The sequence below is a fragment of the Lagenorhynchus albirostris genome, chromosome 14 (genome assembly GCF_949774975.1).
Source record: "Lagenorhynchus albirostris chromosome 14, mLagAlb1.1, whole genome shotgun sequence".
NCBI lineage: Eukaryota > Metazoa > Chordata > Mammalia > Artiodactyla > Delphinidae > Lagenorhynchus > Lagenorhynchus albirostris.
The window spans coordinates 63,997,281-64,016,664 of NC_083108.1; the positions used below are offsets into that span (position 1 = coordinate 63,997,281).

The 19,384-nt window shown below is 51.0% G+C and overlaps 1 gene segment (V, D, J or C); it reads right to left on the reverse strand.

Annotated features, from left to right (window-relative positions):
- Positions 1-1,400: 1,400 nt before the first annotated feature.
- On the reverse strand, positions 1,401-1,957 carry LOC132532226 (immunoglobulin lambda variable 2-18-like). The segment is given in 2 exon segments: positions 1,401-1,794; positions 1,912-1,957. Coding segments are annotated over 2 exon segments (440 nt in total).
- Positions 1,958-19,384: the final 17,427 nt, after the last annotated feature.

Genomic DNA, 19,384 nt, shown 5'->3' on the forward strand with positions numbered 1-19,384 from the left:
AGCAGAAACTAATACACCATTGTAAAGCAATTATACCCCAATAAAGATGTTAAAAAAAAAAAGACAAAAGATTCTTCAGATTGAGACTAGCATACACTTAGAAAATGTGGAGCCTAATTGGCTGGGTTAAAATAAATCAGATTGGGACTTCCTTAGCGGCACAGTGGTTAACAATCCGCCTGCCAAGGCAGGGGACACGGGTTCGAGCCCTGGTCTGGGAAGATCCCACATGCCGCAGAGCAGCTAAGCCCGTGTGCCACAACTACTGAGCCCACTCGCCTAGAGCCTGTGCTCCGCAACAGGAGAAGCCACCGCCGTGAGAACCCCCCCGCCGCAGCGAAGAGTAGCCCCCGCTTGCCGCAACTAGAGAAAGCCCCTGCGCAGCAACAAACACCCAACACAGCCAAAAATAAATAAATTTTAAAAATAAATAAATGTATAAAAATAAAATAAAATAAATCAGATTTATCAGGAAAATGATTTGGATAAGAAAAGTGTACACAGGACCAGTATGGAGTTAGTCATATAGCAGGGGTCTTCCAAAGTTAGAGGATCTTAATGAAATCAACCCAACTGACACACGACTCCAACTTCATGAGAGCCAGGAGCCAGGACCACAAGAAAGAGCTGCTCTCCAGTCCTGGATGCCTGAACACACAGCTATCAAATGTTCCTCGTCACTTGTTACTGTGGGGATGATGTGTCCTGAGCAATCCAACCCATGTACTTTGTTTTTCATCTAAACTATTGAATTCGGGACATACCTGGCTGTCCAGTGGTTAAGAATTAGACCTTCTGTTGCAGGGGGTAGGGGTTCCATCCCTAGTCAGGGAACTAATATCCCACATGCCACGTGGCGTGGCCAAAAAAAAAAAAAAAAAAACCCAAACAAACAAAAACAAATTAAAAACAAACTATTCGATTCACATAATTTAATTTCAGTAATGATTCCGTTACAAAACTGTTCAAGAAAAAATAACATTGAACCCACAACACTCGCGCAGTTTTTCAATTAATTCTCACAGGTCTTAGATATGCTGGGATTCCACCTGGAAACTGCACTGTCCCCATGGAAACACGTGACCTTGACATCACTGAGGAATACGGGACATGCCCTCCAGCCCACCTTCCATTCTGGAGCCACATTTCAAAGAGCCCATCGTATCGGGGAGACCACCATCCTGCAGGGCTGTCCCCGGACAGGGTTCACCAGTGCCAGGAGAGGGGACAAAGCTGAGACCCAGACTGTGTCCCCAACCCTCCCAGGCTCAGCCCACTCAGATGCAGGTCAAACAGGAAGGACAACAAACATGAAAACCACTCGTTGTTCTTTCTCCTCATCCCTCTGCAGGGTCCTCAGATCTCCTCTCAGCTGATGAGGCTTCAACCACAGATGTAGATTAGGAACCAGCAGAGTCACAGCAACAGGGAGCCTGTGAGCTCAGGGCAGGTTTTTGTTCTACTTCCCCTGAACTTGGACCACGGTGCACAGTGTAACCCCTTCTATATGAACTACAGTAATAATCAGCCTCGTCCTCAGCCTGGAGCCCAGAGATGGTCAGCGAGGCCGTGTTGCCAGACTTGGAGCCAGAGAAGCGATCAGGGATCCCTGAGGGTCGTTTATTGACCTCATAAATCAAGGTCTTGGGGGCCGTGCCTGGGAGCTGTTGGTACCAGCCGACAGCGTTATATTTCCCTATGTCACTGCTGGTTCCAGCACAAGAGATGGTGACCGTCTGTCCCGGATTCCCGGACACTGAGGTAGGCTGAGTCAAGCAGACTGGGCCCAGGACCCTGGAAAGAAGAGAAACACACTCTGGTCAGTTCAGTGCTGGGGCCCAGGTCACACTGAGGACAAAGATACAAAGGTTCAGCCAGATGTCCCTGGGGTCCCTTCCCTGGAGGCCTCACCTGTGCCCTGAGTGAGGAGGGTGACAAGGAGCAGAGCCCAGGCCATGGTGGAGACGCCCCAGACGCTGCCTTCTGAGCCCCCAGTCCTGGGCCTGGTCCCCCAGACCTCTCTTATCCCCTCCCCCCAGAGGAGGGAGGGGCCTCCATGCAAATCTGCTCCCTGCACTGCCTGTCCTCACCACCTCTGCTCTAGCCCTTGATTCTGGTAACGTCTGCATCTCTGGACAGCAGAGCTGCCTGAGAAATTAAAACAGGTTATCATGTATTGTCTGATTCAGGACAGACTGAGAAGGTGACGGAGGCCGGGACCCGGAGCCCAGCTGGCTGTGTCCTCTCCTCCTGTGGGGGATCATGTTGGATGCAGAGGGATCCTAGGACTCCCCTCCTTTTGCAAGGAGGAGGAGAGCAGGGCATCTATGCTGGGGAGGAGAGGGCATCCCGTGACCCCTCTTCCAGGGACTCAGGGAGAGCCGGGGACCCTCTCCTTGTCCCTCATGCCCTCCCCAGTCCCCTAGGCTAAGGTGCTCAGGCGTCACTCTCTCCGCTGCTCTGTGGTGGTTGGAGATTGGAGATGCTCCCTGACATGTCCACTATAGGAATTATGGGATATGGTAGACATTGGACACCCCTCCCTCGTGACCTCCTTAGGCCTGGCTCGGGAGCAGCTGCTGAGATTTTGAACAGGACAGAATGACAACACAGACAACCTCCCCCAAATCCGGGCCCTGTTGCCCCCAGTGGCCTCAGTTGTGAGAGCTGAGCCCAGGGAGACAGCTGAGTAGGGCTGGACACCTAGGTCTCCCCCTCCCCAGCTCAGTGCTAGGCCCCCATCCCTGCAGACAAGCCTCACCTTCCCTCGACTTCCTCCAGAATGAAGTACATCACCTGCAAAATCAGGAGGCCCAGATGCCCCCTTGGGGTCACCTTGCTCGTCCCAGGAGGGCCTTGTCACAGGGTTGGTGATGGGGGATGGAAGTGGGCTCAGGACCAAGAGAACCTGAGATATAAGCTAATCCTATCTCGTTAAGGATGCCGAGGAGAGAAACGGGCCCCCGAGAAATGCCTGAATCCTCAAATATAGAAAAAAGGATAATGTGAGACACAGAGAGAGCTCTGTCCAGACAGAGAATGACCCAGGGAATCAAGGGGCAGATTCTGGGGCTGGGGCTCTGGAGGAGGGACCGGGTCAGGAGGGGCCTGGGGGTCCAGCTCTGGGTCCTATCCTTGGGGGCGGGGGTCATGGGGACACAGACTTGCCCTGTCTTCCCCTTTGTGCCTTTCAGACGCCCTCACCTCAGAGCCTGGCACCTTCCTGAAGTCAAGGCTCTTCATCACAGACACACTTCCCCAAGGGTGTTTTTCCAGAAAGAGCTGAGTTTGCAGTATATATTACACTCAGGATGATGGGTCCTTTCTGGTTGGAAATGGACATGAGCCCTCAGGCAATGGACTAGGAGTTTATGAAACACAAATACTTTGATGAAGGTTTTCAGTGTCACTCTTCATATCACACGACCACATTCCATGAGCTAAGGGGGTGAGACCCTGGCCGAGCTTGGGGTGGGTGAAGGGGAGCCTCTGGGGGTGGGAAAGGAAAAGTGTGCGAGGAGGTGTTAGCTCTGGATTTGAGACAATTTTTGGCGTGTGTTCCACAGAGGTATGTGCTGTACTATGTAGACATTCACTTAACGATGTCTTTTTTTGCGATTATAATAAAGCGCGGACTGGTCCAGGACCTTGTCACAAGTCAATCAGTCAGGCATCTGACACCAGGTCAGAACCAAGCGGTTTGGATCTTTATATCTGGGGACTGCTGTGGACAGGCCTCCTGTGATCACTCCAGGTGTCCAGTGCTTCCTGCAAGAAGCAAAGCCCGCTGTCACGGGAACTGTCTTGCCTCTGCTGCACGTTTGTTCATACAAGCAGCAACTCAGGGCCCCTTATGATTCGGGCGTCACGGTTGAATTAAAAATTCCTGAGATGTTTGCGCCCACTCAATAAGACATGACCGAAATATAATAAGAATGACTGCCTCTAAAGGAGGGAAATTACTACTAACACATAATAAGAGTGATAGGCAATAAAGTAAAAGCATATACCTATTAAGAATCACTAAAATCAATTACTGGATTCTTACCTTTCTGGAATAATTAAATATGGGATTCATTAAATACCAACAGTTTAAGAAAAGAAAGAGAAAATATCCCGAAAAGTTTAATGACACCTAACCCAGAAATTCAATGGACACATAAAGGTAACAGCCCAGCGACGCTGATCCCTCGTTGCGGTGAATAACAACAACAGTGGCAGATATCCTGACCATAGAGAAAGCTAAGCCATTTCATGTTACCTCCACCCAAAGGGGCTTTTCTCGCATCATTGTAAAATTATATTCATATATAGTTAAATTATTTGAAGCATCACAGGAAGCTGCCGCTATAGCCTGAGACTCCACGCACTGCACACCAGGACAGTGATGGCTCCAGAAGCTCCTCCTGAAGCATCCTCTGCTTTGTTGGGAATTTTCCCCGTTGTAAAAACAGTAACTAATTTCGCATCAGGAGATTGTATCCCACCTTTAGAGCAGACACTCAGAGAGGCCACGGTGGCTCCCGACCCCCTGTGCACAGCTGACCCTTGGTAAAGATCCAGCTGGTGCCCTTACACTCAGGGAGCAAGTCTCCCCACAGGTGCCACAGGGGATCCCGGAACAGTGGCCTCTGTGCCACCTCTGTCGTCTCCACCAGGACACACACCTGTCGGGCAGCTGCAGCGTCTCACCAGACTTACACACAAGGGACCCTGACTCAGGACACGGTTCAGTGTCTAGTAACTGAGACCCCTTCCCCCTGTGCTGTGACCCACTGCTGCTGGGGGTCCCTGTATGACCCTCTTCAAGCCAAGGTGATTCAAGCATGATGATACTGACCTATGTGTTTATAAGTAAAGAAAGAAGGTAACAGGTAAAAGCTTAGAAAAATTAGTGATGATGAGAACGTTATGAGAAGATTGAGCTTCCTGGTAAGAGGATTGTATTAGTCAGGGTTCTCTAGGGAAACAAAACAAAAGAAATATATACATATAGATAACGAAGAATTTTATGTAAGTTATATATATATACTGAGAGAGAGAGATTATTATTGATTATTGAGCACGGAACTCCCAGGAGCTGATCTCTTCAGCCTGAAAGCTGGGAATGCTGGTGATGTAATTCAGTTTGTGTCCAAAGATTTGGGAACCAGGGGAGCCAGTGATGTAAATTCCAGTCTGAGGGCTGGAGAAGTTGAGGTGAAATGTCCCAGCTCGTGCAGTGAGAAGAGAACACAGACGTGTTCTTTTTCCTTTTCCTTTGCTCTGCACAGACCCTCAACAGATTGGGCGATGCCCACCCACACTGGGGAGGGCAATGCATTTACCGAGTCCCCAGATTCAAATGCTCATCTCATCCAGGAACACCTGCCCGGCCCCATCCAGAAATGATGCTTCCTCTGAGTCCCCTGTGACCAGTCAAAGTGACACATAAATTTAACCATCTCAGTGACCATCCACGCTGATTTGCCCCACAATGAGGTCCAGCCAGGACAGGGCAGGTTCAGTGGTAAAACTGGGAAATTTCTGGCAATCAGGAGACTTGGTCATGGCCCAGTTCTGGTGCTTATGCTTGGGTCCACCCAGATGTTCAAACCAGGAGGTCGATGCTGACGATGCAGTATTATTCGACCATAAGAAGGAATCAAGTACTCATATGTGCTTCAAGGGGAAAGAACATTGAAAACATTTTAAAGAATGAGAGAAGCCAGACACCAAGGTCCACATGGGGTATCATGGCATTTGTGTGAAAAATCTGGAACCGGCAGGAAGTACATTAATGTTTGGAGGGCTGGAGTGACAGGGAAAGAGGATTGCCTGGTGACAGATGAGGAGTTCCTTTGCCGGGGATGAAAATACCCTGGAAGATTGAGTGTTAGTGGATGTTCAAACTTGTGAATACATTAAACACCACTGGATCCATCACCTTAAAATGATGTATGTGATGGATTGTGAAGCCTATGGTAGAAAGAATATGAAGGCTTGGTTACTGATAGATACAAATTACACTCAAATGATTCAGAAAAGAAATGTTTTGTGTTCCTGGGTGTGTGCTGTGTGTGCATATAGACATACAAAGGCAGAGAGAGGATGAGAGACAACGGGATATGAGAAAGGCGAATCTTGCAAAGTATTAAAAAATAGTGAATCTGGGAAAAGGTTCTGCAAGACTTCCTTATAGACCTTTAAATTTTTATTTAAGTTTTTAATTACTACAAAATAATAACAAAAACAAATGAAAGCCTCAGTTTAGGAGTGAAGGGATGAATGAGCTCAGAGGACGTTTTAGTCCCACTTCTCCATGAACTGGGACCACTGTGCACAGCGCTACTACTTGTATATGAGCTGCAGTAATAATCAGCCTCGTCCTCAGCCTGGAGCTCAGGGATGGTCAGGGAGGCCGTGTTCGCAGACTTGGATCCAGAGAAGCGGTCAGGGATCCCTGAAGGCCCTTTATTCACCTCATAAATCAGGGTTTTGGAGGCTGTGCCTGGGCGCAGTTGGTACCAGCCAACAGCATTATATTTCCCGATGTCATTGCTGGTTCCAGCAACAGGAGATGGTGACCGTCTGTCCCAGATTCCCGGACACTGAGGGAGGCTGAGTCAGGCCAGACTGGGCCCAATGCCCTGGAAAGGGAAGAAACACACTCTGGTAAATCCCGCTCTGGGGCCCAGGTCACCTTGAGAACAAAGACACACAAGATCAGCCAGATGTCCCTGGGGTCCCTCCCCTGGAAGCCTCACCTGTGTCCTGAGTGAGGAGGGTGAGAAGGAGAAGACCCCAGGCCTTGGTGGAGACGCCCCAGACGCTGCCTTCTGAGCCCCAGCCCTGGGCCTGCTCCCCCAAACCTCTCTTATCCCCTCCCCCCAGAGGAGGGAGGGGACTCCATGCAGATCAGCTTCCTGCACCTGATGGTCTCACCCCTCTGCCCTGGCCCTGGACACTAGATGTTCTGCATCCTGGGGGGAGAATATAGCTCAGGGATTTAAACGTTTTGACACATAGATGACATGTATATACAGGAGCATGAATTGTTTGTAGCTGGTTTGCAGGGAGAGAAAGAGCAGATGAAGTCCCTCAGACAAAGAGCTCCTGCACCTTCAGGGTCTCTGCTGGGACAGGACTGTGTCTCTGGGAACCACAGTGCAGGGGACATTCCGCAGCGCCCTCTGCTGGATGTCTATCTCCAAGGTCTCTATGTTTGGGAAAGAGACAGGCCCACCAGGGGAAACACCTGCTGTTTGCTGGGTGGCTGTGGGGAGCCCCAGCTGCAGCCTTGTCCCATCCCCACCCCCACCTCTTTGTTCTGAAGCATCTGCACATTGAATCCACGAGCAGGTCGTTGACACCCAGCCCCCCACCCCAGGTCCCAGACTGGCCCTGGAACCTAGAGTCTCTGCGTCCCTGTACAGCAGGGTTCTTCTGAGAAGATGAAAACTCTGTGACACGTTGTGCTTAGTCAGGACACTGACCATTACAGGGCCCAGGGAATGGGGCCATCCTGGGATGTCCCTGTCATGCACTATTTGAGTCAAGACGTCATAGGCCAATAATCCCGATAACCACTCTTTGGGTTTTGCGGGTGGAAGGTGAGGACAGGGGCCCGAGGGGCTGGGGTGACTTAGAGATTCCATCCCTTCTCCTCCCGGCACCACAGGGGAGATGGGGGTGTGCATCCCCCTCCCTCAACTGTCCCCTCAGCAGGACGGGGCCCCTGCCCCCCGTCCCCTGCCTCTGCAGGGCTCGGAGGAGGAGCCCTGGGACCCCCCACTTGTTCCTCCTCCTCCTCCTCCCAGCTCAGTGCCAGCCACCCTGTCCCTCCTCATCCCCTCCCTGCCCCTGTCCTTTGTCCTGCAGCCTCATCAGGATGGAATTGTCACCTGCCTCCCCAGGTGACTCAGACCCACCCCTGCAGGGTCTCTAATCTTGTCTCAGCATGACCTTGTCTCAGGGACAGTGACCTTCAGGAGATCTCACATCAGGGCAGGGGAAGTACACGATAAATGACTCCACCCCCATAGGTACACTGATGGGAAATATGGGCCCATGAGATGAAGCTGAATTCTCAAAAGCGTTCGAAAAAAGGAATAATGTAAGAAGGAGTTAGAGCCCGCCAGGATGGAGGGAGCCCTAATGGAAATGAGGGAAGATGCCAGGGTTTAAGGGGCTGGGAGGAGGGGCTGGGTCAGAGTTCAGCTCAGGGCCCAGCCGCAGGGACCTCTCCTCAGGCAGGTCTATCTGCCACATGGTGCAAGTGAGGATTCTCCTCTGTCCTCAGAGGGAGGTCCTCACCCCCGAGCTGGTGTCTCACTGAGGTCAGGCTCCTCTGTCTACAGAGACGCTGGACCCAGTGTGTTTTGTGTGTTTTCTAGACAGAGAATCAGGGAGGACTGACTGGTCTTTCCCAAGATTATCACTGTCTCAGTATCTGAAATGTCTAGTTCCTGATTATGAGGAAAGCTGACAGTTGGTATAATTTCCCTCTGCATCCCAGGGTTTATGCTCCTGCCTCTGGGCACAGGGCCCCGCGGGTGATGCAGATGGAGTACCCAGTCCCCACAGAGCAGACCCCCGCATCCTTCCCGGGTACAATGGGGCGGGGACACCCAGGAGTGATGGTGCTGGGTGTGTGTGTGTGTGTGTGTGTGTGAGTGTGTGTGTGTAACCGAACAAGACCCCTATGGAGCCTTCCAGGGACAGGCCATCCCCAATATCCTCTGCTTTAGCTCTTCTCTGAAGTACCTGGATAATAGTATTTGATGCAAATTTTCTGAGTTGTTTTGCAGATGTGAAATCCCCGCAATGCCCACCAGATGGAAGAACTACTTGGTGACCATGAGCACATAGCCCCAGCCCCCAGGAGCCTAAGGACGGATAATGTTAAGCCGTGTGACTCCACCGTGCTGCTTCACCATCAGCCAATCAGAGAACTGTGCACACGCTGATCATGTACCCTGTGACCACCTCTCTCCTGGCCTTTAAAAACGCTTTGCTAAAACCCTCAAGGGTCTAGAATGTCCGCAGATGCCAGACAGGAGATGCCTAGGAAACCAGCCTCTGGTAAGAGCCTTGTTGGTCTGATGAGTTTCCCTGTGATACAATTCTTCACACACATTGTCACCATTTGATGCTGGAGATGAAGCCTGTCCCTCGGAAAGGCATCCGGGAAGATTCTCCTGGTGCCCTCGGACTTGACCTCATCCACCATTGCCCTTTGCTGATTCTCCTTTGTCTCCTTTCACTGAAGGAAATCACAGCCATGAGGTTGACTCCCTACTGAGTCCCGAGAGTCTTCTCAGTGGGCCTAAAATGAGCGTTTGGGGGAATTTTAATAATTTGAAAAAATTTTTATAATTTTTTCACTTGACCTAGAATTTTTTTTGACCAAGTAGGAATTTAGCAGGCTTCTACCTTTTTCAGTTCCAGAAATACCACGATTAACAAGCCAATGACAGAGATCTGCACACATCAGACTCTTCTCATTGCTGCTTTGATTCCACTGGCCATGACGGTAGCCTTGCCCTTGGTAGAGGAGGCCCACCCCTTGGCCCCGGCCACCCAGGATCCAGCTCCTCCCGTTGCGTTTAGGATTTTTAGCTAAGGAGCTGCAGTTCCCACTCTAAGTTCTGGCTTGGAGAAGAGTGAGCACAGGGCCATTGAAGGATGCTCCAATCTCATTACCTTTTGAATCCCTTTGTCTCCAGGCAGGTCTGCCTTCTCTAGTTCACTCACTAGAGGCCATCGTGGATTTTGCGTCCACCAGCCAACCTGCAAAGTGCTCAGGCTCTTTCTACCTCCCCGAGCTGCAGGGAACATGAAACGCAGAGTCTCTGTGGAGTGAGCCCAGATCACAAATCCAGCTGACCCGGCTTGATGTTTCTCCCACCACTGCCCCCCACCCTCGAATCCCTTCCCAACGTGTTCTGGGGATTTCTGTCTGTGTGAATTAGGAGAACCAAGCAATTCTTGGAGTGCAGTGCCCCTCTCGAGGCTCACACTCTATTCTCATGTTAGCAAACTGCGGGGACCCGAGTCTAATTTTTGGTCCAGAAGCAAAGAGGGGCAATGGGGGCGGGGGATCCTGAGGAGAATCAGCACAGCCTCACGTGGCAGCTTCCTAAGGGCAGCCGTGACCTTTTCCTTGGGCAATGCAGAGTCAATTGCCCCAGACAGATGTGGAAAGACCTGTACCACTGGGGGTGGGGAGGCGCCTTCCACAGGCAAAGAAGACACATGAGAATTGAGGGGCTCAATGTCCCCGGGTCCCTCAGGTCCTCCCACACATCCCCACCCAAGCTGCAGTATCCGTTTCTTTCCCAACCACCTTCTTCACTACAAGGCTGGGACTCAACTTTGCTGGAATGTAGCCAATTGAAGGAGGAGGGTCTGGGTTGGCTTTTCAGCTATTTCAGTCCAGGTGCTGCACGAGATGAGGCTCTCCTCCAGGGCACTCCGGAAAGCTCGCATGTCACTTGTGCGGCCCTTGGGATGGGATCTTGAATCACTAAGCTCATCTTTTTCTCTCCCTACTCTATCCAGCAACATTCCAAGCAGATACCAACGTCATGATATTCTGTAGGGTTCCCAGAACGTTCCAAAATATCATATACAGGGTCATCAGCTCCTCGATTCTTACAAGTGGTTGCTTAGAAGAATCCAAGGCAGGGATTTTTCTCATTCCAATGAACAGTTCATGACATACAGTAGCTGTGCTCTCTGTACTAATGGAAATAGCCATTAGCACCATTCAGTAGAACCAGATTAGACAGCCAATTCCAGAAACCTTAGAATCAATTGAGAAAAATCATCCTTAAAATTCTATTGTTCTCGAAGCACTCCGGGTACCAAAATCGGGATTAGTCACATGGCTCCAGAGAAACAGGAAAATATATATATAATTTATTATAGGAATTGATTCACACCATAATGGAAGTTGAAGGTGTCTCACAATCTATCAGCAAGCTGAGGAACCTGGAAAGCCAGTGATATAATTCAGTCTGAGTCCAGAGGCCTGTGAATCGGGGTCGAGGACGTAAGTCCTGGTCCGAGATTGAAAGCTGAAGAAGCAGCAGTGCCAATGTCCAGGGTCAGGAGAAGGTGATGCCTCTGATGACGAGGAGAGAGCAAACGTCCCCTTCCTCTCCCTTTTTGTTCTATTCAGGCCCTCAACTCAAGGACAGTGCCCACTGCACCACACCAGTGATCTTCTCTACTCAGTCTGTGGACTCATATGCCAATATCCTCCTCCTGAGACATCCTCACAGACACCAAGAAATAATGTTTTAACCGCAGTATGGGCATCTCTTAGGCAAATAGACACTTAAAATTAACCATCACACTGCTGTGGAAGAGCTGGCAAGAGTGGCACATCACACAGGATGAGGAAGTGCTTACCATCCCAAGACAATAACCCCAAGATCATATTTCCCACCGCCTCCACTGTAGGCAGAGGGAGGAGCTCAGAGACCACTGACCTCTCACGGCTGAGCTGCATGAGGCTGGCAGCTCAGGGAGGAGAAGCATCTCCAGACCAATAGGGAGACTGTGGACTCAGGGACATTTTGGTCTCACTTCCCCATGAACTTGGACCACTGTGCAAAGTGCTACTACTTGTATCTGAGCTACAGTAATAATCAGCCTCGTCTTCCGCCTTGAGGCCAGAGATGGTCAGGGAGGCCGTGTTCCCAGACTTGGAGCCAGAGAAGCGATCAGGGATCACTGTGGGCCACTTACTGACCTGATAAATCAAGGTTTTGGGGGCCGTGCCCGGGCGCTGTTGTTAAGAGCTAACATAACTGCTACCCCTGCTATCACTGCTGGTTCCAGCATAAGAGATGGGTGACCATCTGTCCCGGATTCCCAGACACTGAGGGAGGCTGAGTCAAGGCGCAATGCGCCCAGTACCCTGGAAAGAGGAGAAACATACTCTGGTCAGTTCCGTACCAGACCCAGGTCACCCTGAGGACAAAGACCCAAAAAATCAGTCAGATGTCCATGGGGTCCCTTCCCTGGAGGTCTCACCTGTGTCCTGAGTGAGGAGGGTGACAAGAAGCAGAGCCCAGGCCATGGCAGAGACGCCCCAGACGCTGCCTTCTGAGCCCCCAGCCCTGGGACAGGTCCCCCAGACCTCTCTTATCCCCTCTCCGACAGAGGAGGGAGGGGACTCCATGCGAATCAGCTTCTTGCACCTGCCCTTCCGCACCGCCTCTACTGTGGCCCTTGATTCTGGGAACGTCTGAGTCCCTGGACAGCAGAGCTGCCTGAGAGATTAAAATGGACTTTTTCTGATTCAGGACAGACTGAGAAGGTGACAGAACATGGAGCCCAGCTGGCTGTGTCCTCTCCTCCTGTGGGGGGTCGTGGTGGATACAGAGGGAAGCAAGAACTCCCCTCCTTCTGCTGGACAAGGGGAGCAGGGCATCTATGCTGCGGAGGAGGGGACATCCAGTGACCCCTCTTCCAGGGACCCAGGCAGTGCCAGGGATACTTGCCTTGTCCCTCATGCCCTCCCCAGTCCCCTAGTCTAAGGTGCCAATGCGTCACCCTCTCCGCTGCTCTGTGGTGGTTGAGGTTGGAGATGCTCCCTGGCATGTCCAGTAGAGTGGTTATGGGATACAGGAGATATTGGACACCCCTTCCTCATGACCCCCTTAGGACTGGCTTGGAAGAAGCTGCTGGGCCTTTGGACAGTACAGGACGACAGCACAGACAACCTCCCCTAAATCTGGGCCCTGCTGCCTCCCGTTGGCCTCAGTGGTGAGAGCTGAGCCCAGGGAGACAGATGAGTGAGGGCTGGACACCCAGGCCTCCCCTCCCCCTCCCCAGCTCAGTGCCAGGCCCCCATGCAAGCAGACAAGCCTCACCTTCCCTCAACTTCCTCCAGAATGAGGTACATCACCTGCAAAATCAGGAAGCCAAAATGCCCCCCTCGGGGTCACCTTGCTCGCCCCAGGATGGCCTTGTCACATGGGAGGTGGACGTGGGCTCAGGGATGAGGGAACCTGAGACATAAATTAATCCAGTCCCGTTAGGGATGCAGATGAGAGAAACGGGCCCCCGAGAAGATGCCAGAATCCTTAAATGTAGACAAAATAAGGATAACGTGAGACAGAGGGAGAGCTCCGTCCAGATAGAGAATGACCCAGGGAATCAAGGGGGAGATTCTGGGGCTGAGGCTCTGAAAGAGGGACCGGGTCAGGAGGGGCCTGGGGGTCTAGCTCTGGGTCTTCTCTGCAGGAGGGGTCAGTTCTTGGGGACACGGACATTCTCTGTCTTCCCTTTGTGCCTTTGAAACGCCCTCCCCTCAGAGCCTGGCACCTTCCTGAAGTAAAGGCTCTTCATCACAGACACGCTTCCCCAAGGGTGTTTTTCCAGAAAGAGATGAGTTTGCAGTCTATATTACACTCAGGATGACGGGTTCTTTCTGGTTGGAAATGGACATGACCCCTCAGGCGATGGACTAGGAGTTTATGGAACACGAATATTGTGATGAAGGATTTTAGTGTCACTGTTCATATCACACAACCACATTCCAGGAGCTAAGGAGGTGAGGTCCTGGCTGAGCTTTGGGTGGGTGAAGGGGAGCCTCTGGGGGCGGGAAAGGAAAGGTGTGTGGGGAAGTGTTAGCTCTGGATTTGAGACAATCGTTGGTGTGTGTTTCACAGAGGTATGTGCTGTACTATGTAGACATTCATTTAACGATGACTTTTTTTGAGATTATAATAAAGCGGGGACTGGTTCAGGACCTTCTCACAGGTCAATCAGTCAGGCATCTGACACCAGGTCAGAACCCAGCAGTTTGGATCTTTATATCTGGGGACTGCTGTGGACAGGCCTCCTGTGATCACTCCAGGTGTCCAGTGCTTCCTGCAAGAAGCAAACCCCGCGGTCACGGGAGCTGTCCTGCCTCTGCTGCACGTTTGTTCATACAAGCAGCAACTCAGGGCCCCTCATGATTCGGGTGTCACGGTTGAATTAAAAATTCCTGAGATGTTTGCGCCCACTCAATAAAACATGACGGAAATATAATAAGAATGACTGCCACTAAAGGAGGGAAATTACTACTAACACATAATAGGAGTGATAGGCAATAAAGTAAAAGCATATACCTATTAAGAATCACTAAAATCAATGACTGGATTCTTACCTTTCTGGAGAAAAATAAATATGGGATTCATTAAATACCAACATTTAAGAAAAGAACATTCTTAAGAAAAGAACGTCATAACAGCCAGAAAAGTTTAATGACACCTGACCCCAATTCAATGGACACAGGAAGGTACCAGGACAGCGATGCTGATCCCTCGTTGCCGTGAATAATAACAACCCTGGCAGATACCCTGACCATAGGGACAGCTAAAGCATTTCATGTTACCTCCACCCAAAGTGACATTCCTCTCATCATTGTAGAAATATAGTCATATATTCAAATATAGTATAATTATTTGAAGCTTCACAGGAAGCTGCACTACAGCCTGAGACGCCACACATCGCACACCTGGACGGTCGTGGCTCCATAAATCTCCTATTGGAGCATCCTCTGCTCTCCACATCTGCCTTGTGCTTTTGTTGGAAATTCTCCATGTTGTAAAAACGTGACCAATTTCTCAGCTGGAGAGTGTACTCCTACCTTTACGGGAGAAATGTGTAGAGGCCACGGTGGCTCCTGCTGCCTGTGCACAGGTGACTCTTGGTAAAGATCCCATTGAAGCCCTTACAGTCAGGGAACAAGTCTTCCCACAGGTGCCACAGAGGATCCTGAGACAGTGGCCTCTGTGCCACCTCTGTGGTCTCCACCAGGACACACACCTGTAGGGCAGGTGTAGCCTCTCACCAGCCTTACACACAAGGGGACCTGACTCAGGACATTGTTTGGTGTCCAGTAGCTGAGACCCCTCTCCCTGTGCTGTGACCCAGCTGCTGGGGGTCCCTGTATGACCTTGTTCCAAGGTGATTCAAGCATGCTGATACTGACCTATGTGTTTATAGGGAAAGAAAGAAGGTAACAGGTAAAAGCTTAGAAAAAATAATTATGATGAGAACATTATGAGAAGATTGAGTTTCCTGGTAAGAGGACTGTATTAGTCAAGGTTCTCTAGGGAAACAAAACAAATAAAAAAAATACATATAAATAAAGAAGAATTTTTTGTAAGGAATATATATACATAGGGAGAGAGCGAGAGAGAGATTAGTATTGATTATTGAGCAGGGAAGTCCCAGGAGCCACTCTCTACACCTAGAAAGCTGAGAAAGCTGGTTCGAGCCCTGGTCTGGGAAAATCCCACATGCCGCAGAGCAGCTAAGCCCATGCACCACAACTACTGAACCTGCGCTCTAGAGCCTGCGAGCCACAACTACTGAGCCCACGTGCCGCAACTACTGAAGCCCGCGCGCTCTAGGGACCATGTGCCACAACTACGAAAGCCTGCACGCCTACAGCCCGTGCTCTGCAACAAGAGAAGCCACCGCAATGAGAAGCCTGCACACCGCAACGAAGAGTAGCCCCCGCTCACCACAACTAGAGAAAGCCCATGCACAGCAATGAAGACCCAACGCAGCCAAAAGTAAATAAATAAAATAAATAAATCTATTAAAAAAATGGGTTGAGAGCTGGAGGGACTAAGGAAAGGGGATTGACTGGTGACGGATGAGGTGTTCCTTTTATGAGGATGAAAGATATCCTGGAAGACTGAGTGTTAGTGGATGTTCAAACCTGTGACTCTATTAAAAACCACTGGATCCATCACCTTAAAAGGATGTATGTGATGGATTATGAATCCTATGTGAGAAAAAATACGCAGACTTGGTTGCTGATAGATACAAATTACTCTCAAATGATTCAGAAAATAAATGCTTTGTGTTCCTGAGTGTGTGCTGTGTGTGCATATGGATGTGTGTGCGTATAGACGTACAAAGGCAGAGAGGGAATGAGAGAAAATGGGATATAAGAAAAGCGATTATGGCAAAGTATTTAAAATTCGTGAATCTGGAAAAAGGTTATGCAGCAGTTCTCTATGTAAACTATACATTTTTGTTTAAGTTCATAATTGCTTCTAAATAAACTAATAACAAAAGCAAATGAAAACCTCAGTTTAGGAGTGAAGGGCTGAGTGATCTCAGAGGAGATATTTGTCTCAGTTCCCCATGAACTTGGACCACTGTGCACAGCATAACTACCTGCATATGAACTACAGTAATAAACGGCCTCGTCCTCAGCCTGGAGCCCAGAGATGGTCAGGGAGGCCGTGTTGCCAGACTTGGAGCCAGAGAAGCGATCAGGGATCCCTGAAGGCCGTTTATTGTTATTATAAATCAGGGTTTTGGGGGCCATGCCTGGGAGCTGTTGGTACCAGTCGACATAACTGCTGGTTCCAGCACAAGAGATGGTGACCGTCTGTCCCAGATTCCCGGACACTGAGGGAGGCTGAGTCGGGCCAGACTGGGCCCAGGATCCTGGAAAGAGGAGAAACACACTCTGGTCAGTTCTGTCACCCTGAGGACAAAGACACAAAGGATCAGTCAGATGTCCCTGGGGTCCCTTCCCTGGAGGCCTCACCTGTGTCCTGAGTGAGGAGGGTGACAAGGAGCAGAGCCCAAGCCATGGTGGAGACGCCCCAGACGCTGCCTTCTGAGCCCCCAGCTCTTGGCCTGCTCCCCCAGACCTCTCTTATCCCCTCCCCCTCAGAGGAGGGAGGGGCCTCCATGCAAATCAGCTTCCTGCACCTGCCCTTGCTCACTCTCTCCTCACCCCTCTGACCTGGCTCTGGAGGCATCCATGGACAGCAGGGCTCATCTGAGAGGATGAAAACTCGGTGACACTTTGTCCTTAGTCAGGACACTGACCATTACAGGGCCCAGGAAATGGGGCCATCCTGGGATGTCCCTGTCATGCACTATTTGAGTCAAGACGTCGTTGGCCAATAATCCCGATAACCTCTTTGGGTTTTGCGGGTGGAAGGTGAGGACAGGGGCCCGAGGGGCTGGGGTGACTTAGAGATTCCATCCCGTCTCCTCCCGGCACCACAGGGGAGCTGGAGGTGTGCATCCCCCTCCCTCACCTGTCCCCTAAGCAGGACGGGACCCCTGCCCCCCGTCCCCTGCCTCTGCAGGGCTCTGAGGAGGGGCCCTGGGACCTTTATTGGCCTTCCTAGCAAAGGGCTTATGAAGCAGAGCAGATTGAGGACGCTGACCCCACACTCTCCTTTAGGGGCTCAGGAGGCAGCACCTGGGGGCTTCATACAGGTCAGGAAACCAGACCAGAACCCCCCCAAACCCAGGCCCTTGCTGCCTCCTGGTGGCCTTAGATGGGGATGACCAAGCCCCAGGGAGGCAGCTGAGTGGGGCTGAGCCCCCAGCTCTGACCCCCCCAACTTGTTCCTCCTCCTCCTCCTCCCAGCCCAGCACCAGTGACCCTGTCCCTCCTCATCCACTGCATGGGCTCACCCCAGAGCTGGCGCCTCCCTGAGGTCAGACACTTGTGTCCAGATGCTGGACCCATTGTGTTTTCTAGACAGAGAATCAGGGCTGAGTGGTGTTTCCCAAGATTGTCACTTTCTCAGTATATGAAATGTCTAGTTCCTGATTATGAGGAAAGTTGACAATTGGTGTAATTGTCCTTTGCATCCCAGGGTTTATGCTCCTGCCTCTGGGCACAGGGCCCCGGGGGTGATGCAGAAGGAGCTCCAGGTCCCCACAGAACAGACTCCTGCTTCTTTCCTGGGTACTGTGGAGGGGACCCAGGAGTGATGGCGCTGGGTGTGTGTGTGGGTGTCTGTCTGTCTGTATTTGTGTGGGGCTGTGTGTGTGTTTCTTCACAGAGACAGAGCACATCCTGCGATAGAACATAGCCTGGACCTGACGGTGAGACGTTGGGTTTCCCTTGGATCCAGGACCTGCACTCAGGCGCAGGAATACACGTAGGATCTGTGCACATCAGAGTTACCCCACAGCCTGAGACTAGTGTCCTTCGATAGACCTGCCCACAAGACTCGCCCTTGGTTTGTGTGTTGTGATTAGATTTCAGGAAGGTTTAGGCTATTCCCCAAGAAGAATGACCCCCTGAGTCTCCACTTTCCTGCAACCTTATGGTTTATTCTGAAGCCCTGACCTGCTCCCCAGCGGGAATGTGGAATTTCGGTAGATGCCAGGCACAGGATGCCTAGGAGACCAGCCTCCAGTAAGAGTCTTGTGGGTCTGATGAGGCTCCCTGGGGGACAATTCTTCACACACGTTGTCGCCATTTGATTCTGCTGATGAAGCCCGTCCCTCATCTGGGAAAGGCCTCCTGGAAACTTCTCCTGGTTTCTTCGTATTTCACCTCATCCACCATATGGCCCTTTGCGGATTTTGCTTGGTCTCCATTCACCGAAGGAAATCACAGCCATTACGACGACTCTCTACTGAGTCCTAGGGGTCTTCTTTGTGACACAAATAGCTGCCTGTGGTCTTGGGGACACTCGACACAGGACGATCTGAGAAAACAAGCAGCAAACCCAGGGTCTGGGGTTTCCCTCCATCTCCTACCCTCTGCACCCGGGCCGTAAAGTCATCATGAGATTCAGGCTTTGTACTAAACTCCACCCCTCCGTGGACACCCCAGGACCACCCAGGGAATCACGAGGTCCCGAGCACTGGAACTCACCACAGCTCTCCACCACCCCCGGAACAAGCTCCAGTGAGAGGAAGATCAGGTCCACACTGGAACTCCTGCTCTCCTAATTTTCAGTGTGGGCTCCTGTCTACACCACTCTTGGTTTCTTTCTGTGGCTCCTTGATCCGAAGGCAGGGGCCCTATATGCAGCCACATTCTCCCCCCAGCCCTGGAAGATGGTCTGGGGCCTCTGCCTCCTGGATCTCAAGGGCTGCCACAGCTCCCACAAGAGCCTCAGGCCACCACCCCGCCTCTATGGTGGGGCGATCCCCAATAGCAGGAGGGAATCCTTTACCAGTTAGCACGTGTTTTGTCCTCATTAAGGAGAAAATACCCAAATAGTCCAGCCCTTCTTTCTCCATAACACAGGCTAACATCCACTTAGTCCTTCTTTGTTTATCCTTTCAATATTCCAAATGTTTGCAGTGGGGAAATAAGCAAAGCAAACCACCTGCAGGAAAGTTCTTTGTTTACCCACTTTTGACTGTAATTCTTATTGGATCCCCAGGAGTATTATTCTGCATTGCACATGTTACAACAGCAAAGATTATGGATGGATTCATGCCTAGAAATTCAGATTTTAAAAAAAATTGAATTCTCAGCGATATTTTTTTTTGTGTGTGTTACACGGGCCTCTCACTGCTGTGGCCTCTCCCGTTGCGGAGCACAGGCTCCGGATGCACAGGCTCAGCGGCCATGGTTCACGGGCCCAGCCGCTCCGCGGCATGTGGG